Genomic DNA, 10,157 nt, shown 5'->3' on the forward strand with positions numbered 1-10,157 from the left:
CCTAGTTTCCTTAGGAGTTTCCACTTTCTTTGGTTCATCCAAGATTTCAACCTTCTTGTTTTTCTCAACTTCTTTAGGTTTCTCAGAAGATTGACTAGATTCAATCTTATCATTAGATTTGTCTTTTTCTTTCAAATTTGATCTAATCTTAGGTTTCTTTGTAGACATGTTGATTAGATAACCAAGACCAATCTTATCATAAGTAGGCCTCTATATTGACATTGAATCATCAAGATTTTCTTTGCTAGAATAAAGCTTCTCAAGCTATTGCTTGTACTATGTTAATTCAACTTTCACAATAGTATTGTACTTATGGAGTTCTTCATGATCTTCTTTCAGTGTTTCAAACTCAGATGTTTTCTTTGCTAGACTTGCTCTCATATTTGCATTTTCAGTCTTCAAATTAGATTCAACATTGCTAGGATCATTTCTCAAAGTCAACTTCGAATTTGTAATCTTTAACTCATGCTTCAAGATCTTGTACTTTGTCTTCAACTTTGAATAATCATCATCACTAGTTCCAGATTTGGCAGATTTAGGCTTAGATTTGAGATGTTCAATCTTTTCCTTCAATTGACCAATGTATACTTTGGAGTCTTCATAACTGTCCTTCAAATTATCTCTTTCTTCAGTAAGGAGATCAATTTGTTGAAGAGCTTCTTCAAGGTTCTTCATCAATTGTTCCATATCCATAGGGATCTTACTTAAGCTACTAAGCCTATTCAAAGTAATTGTGCTCTAATACCAATTGTTAGAAATAGGGATTACTGGGGGGGGTGGCTACCAATTGGATATTATTAAACTTACTTTAAACCATGCATAACAAAGCAATAAAGTAATGTTGAACAGTAATAGTAACAATACACAAAGATAACTCATAACATCATATTTTGTTAACTAGGGAAACCCTGGCCAAGGAGAAACCCTGGTGGGGATGATACCCACTAGATAATATACTAATATATAAGTTCTTTGTTAGAGGATGGACCCTATTAGGATTCAACAAGAAAATTTAGTATAAAGAGTCCTTGTTAGGAGACTTGGAATCCCTGCTATGAGATTCCAACCTATTAGGAGTTGTGGTATAGTATATGCAAGATGAGCCCACTACCCAAACATGCACTTCCAATCACAAGAAGAGCTCACTACTCAAACAAGTAATCAGGTCCTAGATATAAGTATTGTATCTTCTTCCTCGACTAATCTTTGATCTTCAGCTCGATCTCTGATCATCAAATAGCTCATACAAAACTTCGATTACAACTATACATCTTATCACAAAAAGTTCTTTGCATAAATACCATGCCTTTTCACAAATTGCTATTGGGTCGGCTAGGACCACAATTCACTTTTCCAACTTAGGGTAAACATCTAGGATGTCAGCCCTAATTGGACAAGTAATTGTTTTATAAACAAAATAATTCTTTCCTTTAACTCTATTGTCTTGCTTCATCAAAACATGAATATCTCTATTTAGTATGTAGTCTATACTAACTTCTGAGGTTATACACATCATCACCACCATGTATACTATCTCCATGTAACTTTGCTAGTCATAATATGACATTAGCAAGAGGTTATAAACAAAACAATATACTATTGTAAACCAAATTCTATACTTAGACAATTTTTTGATTACCAAACACTATCTTTATTTATGAGGTCTCTTGTGAATATGTACATCATGTGTTGTCATAAATGACAACAATTGCATATCACTATTAGCCAATTGTCAACTCTAGTGTAGAAAAACTTTGGGGCTTAGTTAGTGTACATACATAGTTTCATTTACATTTTATATGGATGTACTTGTAATGTAGAGGGGAATATTTCTATTAAGGTGCAATTTATCTTGCTATATTTAAATATATAATTTGTGTATCTTTGACTTTCCTTAAGATGTACTTAGTTGTGTGTGGTATAATTAGATAAATGATTTATAATTGAAATTCTTTTAGGTTCATGAGATTTCTTTTCATAGCATTCAAGAAAGACTAGGTGTAGCACAACAATGATAGTTATAATTACTTTTAAAATTATTTAAGCTGCTTTCCTATTCCTAGGAACCAAAATAAGAAGTGAAAAATCTTTTCATCTCAATTCAATAGAATCCAAAATGGAGTGCTAATTTTGAGAATATGAGTCATTGGAATGTTACTGGTGAAAGATACATTTGATTACATATTTGATTTAGAGATTTGTTAATTGAGTCAATGTGATAGCTATGTGAAGCCGATTATTTAATTTAGTATCCTTAGAAGTGGCTTTCCAAGGCAAACATGGATGTTTGTATGATAGCATGATTTCAATATCCATAAAATTTATATAACTATTAACATATTTGTACTTTTTTCTCTATATAAATCTAAAATATAAAATACTATTTATGTGATCATTATTTACAAGTATGTAAATGATGTTGAGCACAACAATGATAGGTATAATTACTTTTAAAGATACTTTCCTATTCTTAGGCACCAAAGTAAGAAGTGGAAAATCTTTTCATTATGATTCAGCTGAATCAATAATGGAGTACTAATTTTGAGAATATGAGTCATTAGGATGTTATTGGTCAAAGATGCCTTTGATTACATATTCAATTTAGAGACTTGTGAATTGAGCCAATGCAATAGCTACATGAAGTCAATTGTTTGATTTAGTATTGTTAATTGAGCCAATGCGATAGCTATGCGGAAGTCAATTATTTGATTTAGTATCTTTATAAGAAATTTTTGAGAGCAAACAAAGAATTTTATATGATAGCATGATTTTGGTATCTATAATATTGATAAAACAATTAATATTTTTGCACCTTTTTCCTCTATATATTTGAAATATAAAATACTAATTCTGCGATCATTGTTTGTAAATATACAAATGATATTGAAATGTCAATATAATATAAAATATAATATATTGATATAGTATCATAAAGACTTACATGCATGCTCTCTTTCGCATCGATGTCTTTAAGTTTAGTGATTACTTGGGAATTTGAGCCCTTCGAAAAAGCACAATAGGATTCCAAACTAACTTTAGAAACTTAAAAGTACAGTTAGATTATTTGTGGGTCTATTAATGACCATTGAAGGGTGCTTTCGGAACACCTTCACTAAAGTTTTCACTTACACTAGGCGAGATTTACAGCAAAAGGAGTGCGAACAGTGTGTTTCCCATCGAGCCAAGTGAGAGAACCAAATACATAACCAGCTGCAGTAGCACTCGCTGGCTTGAACATGACATTGTAGGTGAGCTTGTTGGAAGTGCTTGTGAAATGAAGAGTCTCTGGAGAAACACCGACCGTCAATCCTGCAGGAGCATCGATGCTAACCTTGTATGTTGATTCTCCATTGGGACTCACATTTGTCACTGTTCTGCTCACAGTTTTCGTGCTCCCCACGGTGAGCTTGGAGAGAGAAATGGTTGGGTAGTTCATGAGACTGATGGACTCCTCTGCATGATTGGACGGACACTTGTAGCTGGCATTGCCTGAGATTGTCTTTATGTCATTCGCATTCAATCCATAGTTGCACAAGAAGTCGAAGTAATCTTGATTAGATGTTTCATACACAAGCCCTGGATCAAGAGCTGCCTTTGGATTTATTTCTCCTCCACCAAAGTCAAATGGAGTGCCAACTGCATCTGTATCGTCTGTCATTGTACTGCCAGCATTGTTCATTGGAGTAGCTGCAATTTTTAACAAGAACCAAAGGATTCAATTAGAGTAGTGAAAGTTTTATATTACTGTGTCATATTTGTAGGTTTTCTCATACATCAAAAAATCCTCATCAGGGATATAGTGGTGGCTACGTTAATATCACTCTCCTTTCTATACGATGGAGTTAGATACAACCATGTATCATGTGGGATTTTCATCCAATACATACCATGTTGATAAGTCAAGTCTACCCATAGGAAGGGTCAAAGGGTTCGAGAAATCAATGACCTGCACTCGGATACCATGTAGATTATGCCATCACACCAAAAGCACACATTGGTGGTGGAAAGGGATCTCATCTCACTAGGCCAACAATATTACTCAAGAATTTCATGAAGTTATAGTAGTCACAATCAATTTTTGATGGAAACATCACAAAAAGAAATTACCATGGTTTCTATCATTTCTAATTAGATATATATGACCATTCCTAAATATCACATACCAAGATAAAAATTAAACATGGAAGAAATAACTTAATTTTAATTATTTAACATTTTTAATCATCTAAGAATCAATTTGAGTATATGATATTTACAGACATAAGAAATATACCTGTTGTAATGAGTGCTGATCTAATAACAGATGGGCTCCAAGTGGTATGAACTGTTTTTAAAAATGCAGCAGCTCCACTTACATGAGGGCATGCCATGGATGTTCCAGATAGTATGTTAAAAGAGGATGGCTTCATTCCCTTGGGAACATCAGCTGATGAAGAATTTGTAGGAATCCAAGAAGCAAGTATGTCCACTCCCGGTGCACTTATGTCTGGCTGCAAGTGTAATAGAATGGTTTTAAAGATATAATTGTTTCACATTCTTTAAAACTCAAACACAAACTTCTAATAAACTATCCAACCAGAATTGAATAGTATTAAGGATAGTAGGGTCGGTTTTAAACATCACACATTAAGGAACAGATTAAGACTAGAAAAAATAAGTCAATTTTGACTATTTAATATTTTAAGCATAAAAATCAGTAGGTAGTGTGTGATGTTTAAACCAATTGAAATTGTACTATGTATCTCAAGTATTTTCCATTCGAAATACTTGTTTCATACAAAAATAGTTCTTACTAACTCTTAATAAAATATAAGACTCGGGTCCATACCTTGAGAATGTTTTCAGTGAGTCCTCCAGGCCCTCTTGATGAGAAATATGGAACAACCGGTGCTGGTTTATAATTGTGAACATCCTCTGTTGGAGTAACAGTTGCAACCGGCTTCCTGTCATCCATAATTTAGTTGCTTTCTTAATGCAATATGAGTAGATTAATGTTTGAATTCCTGAACAGAAAAGTTAAAGAATGCCTACTTGGTTGATTTTATGTATGTTAAGATCTCTTTTGCTTGTGTGCCACTAATTGTAGTGGAAGGAAAAGTGCCATAATTGGTTGCAACTGATTTCTGTGAATCATCAGCTAAGATCACGGCTATTCCTCCCTTGCTTTTCACCTCGCTCTTCTTATATTGCTTTGGATAACTTGTGTCAGTGCCTAGACATAATACCACCTTTCCTTTCACTTTGGAAGAACTCAAAGTGCCCGGATTGCAATTGCTGCCATACACACAAGGTGGTCATCATGGCTAGGAAGCTCAAATCAAATCAAGGCAATGGTGGGACAAAAATATTAGAACAAACTTGCCTTGCATCATCTGTAGAACTAAAAGAGCTAGCGGCACTTCCCCCATCCACAAGTGGGTACATGTTTGATTGGCTAAGATTTGAAAAGTTTATGCCTGTGCCCTAAATTCAAAACCACCCAATTCATTCTAAATGTGGATAAAGATAATAAACTTACAAGAACACGCCATGATTGAAAAAGTAATTTCTTGAAATTTGAAGATAAACAATTGTGACTTTACATAGCAACTAAGATGAAAGGACAAGAGATGATGACGAGTTATATTCCTTCATGGGTTCAATTCATATTCTTTAAACTCCATTTCTTTTAAGAGATGGCCATGATCTTTCTATGGATATGGGTTGATATAAATTATGATTTATGAAATATAATTCTATGAGTTTGACTCAAAAAATATACAGTTGAATTCTGGTAGTAATTTAAGTAGTTGTAAAAAAATTCTCTTACTTATCAATTGATGAGTTTAATGGACTTTCTCATGAATTGTTTGTAAGGCTCAAAACTTGGTAAAGGTTTTGCAAAAAAGAAATTCCATAGTTGATCGTATTCAAGCTGGAGTAGTACTGGGTTAGTAATCTTCTAGGAAGTTTCAATGTTTAACCTTTGTGAGCATCAACTAGATCCAATGAGTGTCAAGTGCTCTATTCATTGTCATGAGAGACAAGTTTGTGTAAACCACGACTCACAAAACATAGTTAGATTCGAGTAGCAATATCATAATTTAACTTAATGAAGAAAATATCTCCTACTTATCAATTGATGAGCTTAAGGGTCTTTCAAATGAATGGTTCATGGAGAAAATTCTGTAGTTAAGTGTGCTCGAGCTGGAATAGTAATGAGATAGGTGACTGCTAGTAATGTCCTGATGCTTAACCTCTGTAAGCATCACTAGATCCAATGAGTACCAAGTATTTTAATCATTATCATGACTATAGATTTATGAAAACCAAGACTCATAAAACATGAATCAATAAAATTGACTCAAAAACTACATAATATCACAGCCATTTAAAATGTTAGCCTCACCTGGATTGTCTTCCCGTTACCCAAGACAACATTTGATCGGAACTGTCTGTCAATAGTGGTTGCCGCAACTGTGAAGATCCAAGGAGCCGCGTTGACAACAGATCGACTCTCAGGACCATTGTTTCCAGCAGAGCAGACAACAAGAATTCCTTTCTGGGAAGCATGGAAAGCTCCAATGGCGATTGGATCGGACGTGTAATCAATGAAAGCTGAATTGGATCCGAGGGAGAGAGACAAGATATCAACTCCATCGTTAACTGCGTTGTCAAAGCCAGCCATGATGTTCGAGCTGAGGCACCCATCTTCAGCACACACTCTGTAAATTGCAATTCTGGAGGTAGTTGAGCCGCCTCTGGCAGTTCCCTTGGCGAGGCCATAGTAGTTTGCATTCTCTATTGCATTCCCACCCGCAGTAGATGCGGTGTGGGTGCCATGGCCGTTTGAATCTCTTGCTGTCATGGATTTTGTATAGCTGTTTTTCTTTTGCGATGATGCCGTGTTATACCATGCACCAATCAGTTTCCTAAGAGAGGGCAGATCAGATTAATTAAACCTACAACTGAAACAAACTAGAAAGTTGTTTTTGTATGGATTTAAGGCTAGTGTAAAATTAATACTAATGATAAGTTGATATAATACATAATAAGAAAAAAACTGTAGAATGAATCAAATTAAACTAGTCCTAATGGTCTAATGAAATCGAGCTATGATCTATAATAAAAGGTAATCGAGTTCATAGATCAGAAAAAGTGTTCAAAATCTCCAATATCTGAAAATGTATGATACTGACAGCAATCTATATATTAAAAAATTAAAATTCTCTGTTATTTTACTTGTTGCAATTGGAAACTGTAAAATCTTTGCCCTGCATGCATGCGCCTTTCCACCGCCGAGGAATGGTGGCGATGCCCACATCGTTGAAGCTGGCTGATTCTGGCCATACACCTGATCCAATTTCAAAAACTTCGAATTAGCTGTTGGGATGGACTCCAGGGTTCAATGTGCAAGTAAAAATTATGATATCGTTGATAAGTAGGAGATATTTTCTACATCAAGTCAAATTGTAATATTGTTATCAGTATTTAACTGTGTCGATTTTTAATCAAATTCATTAACCCGTATATCATGAGTAGTCATTCCCACACGAATCTAATCTCTCTCAAGATATTGTTGTTAAGATTCAATTGTCTAGTTTCAAATATTTATTGGTGTTCCATATTTCATGAACATTAGTTAACAAGAACCCATTTCTCATAAGAATGAATAGCACACTTAGCACTCATTGCAATTAGATGAGTGCTAAGTATAATGTTCTTCCTACAAGAAATGCTGTCATTAAGATTCAATTGTATAGTTCTCCAGTCATATTGGTTGACCAATATTTCACAAGTACTGATTAACAAGAACTCATGTCTGATAAAAATAGATGATACACTTATCACACATTATAATTAAATGAAAGCATATTACAAGAAATAAATTCCTGTAGAACACTACTCATCAAATATAGATCAATAGACTTGAATAAAAAAAATTAAATAATTAAAATTTGATAACAATATCATAGTATATCTAAGACTTCGTAGAAAAGATCTTTTTGACTCCAACAAGTATTGTACTCGTAACAGAGATCCTTATAACTGCAAGACAGTAATGTGTTTTGGGAAAATAGTGTTCTCTGCAAAGGAAGAGAAGAGAAGTGAATACCTGTATCTAGAAGTCCTATGATGGCATCTTGTTCCGAAGAAGATACATTTGAATCGTGGAAGGATGTGCCCTGCGTTTGGAGAAAATTCCATGACTGTGTTGTATGAAGCTCCAAAGGTGAATCAGGGAACACTGATATTACTTCTGGTTTCTCTGCAACATGAACAAAACTAGCATGTATATTATCTTCAAATTTCATTCACAAATACATTCATAGATATCCATGTCAGAAGTATAGATGGTAAGTTTGCTCATTTCAAAATAGAAAGGAACTTTCTTTATTTTTAAAAATTAGAAAGTTACAGTCATTAAAATCAAATTTATAATCACAAATTAAATTAAATTCACTATGAAATGATTTAATCTTTTTAAATAAATAAAAATATATTCATACGTTATAGTGAAATCTGTATTTTTAAAATGAAACCATGACCATATTTTCTGCTTTGTTTACTATTATCTTTTTATTTTTCATTCCCTACTAAACTGTCATTATAGATTACCACTGTGGATGGAAACATGAGTTTTCTCACAGTTTATTCATCACATGCTAAGAGTTGAATTCTAAACTACATTAATAGTATTAAATAGTCAAATTTAACTTATTTTTTCGACAGCCCAAATTTCCACTTAGAAGAACAATTGTGGCTATTTATTTATCATACCAGAGAGGGCATTAGCTTGTTGAGAGGACAGCTTTGCTGAGAATCCAGTGAAAGCATATGTGTAACTATTCACAAGTGACTCTTCCGCCTGGCTTCGACTGTTAATAGTACAAGATAGAAATGATCAGCGAAGATCAGATGAGAAATAGAATAGTGAGTGAGTAAATGATTTAAACAAAGTACCTTCCCCAGACTGATGAAAGCAATTGTACATGACTTCTCACAAGCAAATCACGGGACTTGTCATGGGAACTACCCATGTAAACAACGTACATCTGATTTCAAAAAGGAGATATTCAACATAAATTAGCTCATAATTCTCTTCTCCATTTTTGTAATTAGCTCATGATAGAGATGAGATAATTGAATTACCTTTTCCTCATCATTTGCATCTGAAGCAACTGCAAGTGAACCCAAGATCAAGCTGCAAAACAACACTAAGTGGAAATGAAAAATGGATCCCATGATTAATGTGGAAATTCTTATGCATTCCTAATTGTTTAAATAGGAGTGTGAATTTGTCTTCAAGTGGATTCGTGGGTGTGACTCTGATTTCCAATTCAAATTGGTGGATGAGAGAAAGAGGCACTGGAGTGCAAAAAAAAAACCAATCACATTATGGGCATCAGATTTGGAGAATTATGATCCGATAGCTTATATTAATGCCAAGATTTTATTATGTACCCGAATTTCAAACCATTTCCAAGTTTTAACTATTAAATAATATCACTCCATTGCTTGGTAGGTTCTAAATGTATAAAAAATAGGGGACATGCTATTAATTCAAGCAATCAACTTTATGTTTATCTCCATCAAAGGACTTTGATGTAATGAGCATAATGAAAACGCTAGTGCTGCGAGGTCCTTCTAATGGATTATGATGATAATATTGTTTACTTCATTTATTGTATGTAATTTTCACTTTATAAATGAGTCCACTTCTAGAAGGGATATAGTGGGCTTTCGTGGTGAAGCTTTGTCTACGTATGTGGAAGCAATGATGAGAGCAGGCCATGCTACAATGATAAATGACACTGCGTTTTTCTAATTTAATTAACATGATAGATTATAATAGTGCATTGTATTAGTGACTTATTATTGATCTATTAAGAAAGTTAAACAACTTTTTGTTTTGAATCTTAAATCAATCAAATAGATATATTTAAATGAATAATAATTATATTGATAATAGGTCAGTATCTTTGGCTTGATTTGCAATATGGTTTAATAGTCTCTTATTCTTCTATAAGTTTACTCATCATATTAGGCATTGAATGGTTGATCTTCAGATGCAATGGCAACCTTAACAAGTGGAATCAGAGCTTGGTCACAACTTTGATTCCTTGTAGGCCACAAATTTAGAAATCTGCCACTTCAATGATCTCTAATACCAATTT

The 10,157-nt window shown here is 33.7% G+C and overlaps 1 protein-coding gene across 1 annotated transcript; it reads right to left on the bottom strand.

The window, feature by feature from the left end:
• Positions 1 to 2,897: 2,897 nt before the first annotated feature.
• LOC149541111 (CO(2)-response secreted protease-like) lies at positions 2,898 to 9,234 on the bottom strand. Its single transcript, XM_089802113.1, has 11 exons — positions 9,133 to 9,234; positions 8,944 to 9,035; positions 8,761 to 8,858; positions 8,096 to 8,248; positions 7,222 to 7,333; positions 6,389 to 6,911; positions 5,363 to 5,463; positions 5,032 to 5,274; positions 4,829 to 4,943; positions 4,274 to 4,490; positions 2,898 to 3,687 (listed from the first exon to the last, which is right to left on the bottom strand). The coding sequence occupies exons 1-11, from the start codon at positions 9,223 to 9,225 to the stop codon at positions 3,131 to 3,133; spliced, it is 2,304 nt and encodes a 767-aa protein (XP_089658239.1). The 5' UTR covers positions 9,226 to 9,234; the 3' UTR covers positions 2,898 to 3,130.
• Positions 9,235 to 10,157: the final 923 nt, after the last annotated feature.

Source organism: Cupressus sempervirens, chromosome 9 (assembly GCF_028749045.1).
Source record: "Cupressus sempervirens isolate cs-2001-9-10 chromosome 9, ASM2874904v1, whole genome shotgun sequence".
NCBI lineage: Eukaryota > Viridiplantae > Streptophyta > Pinopsida > Cupressales > Cupressaceae > Cupressus > Cupressus sempervirens.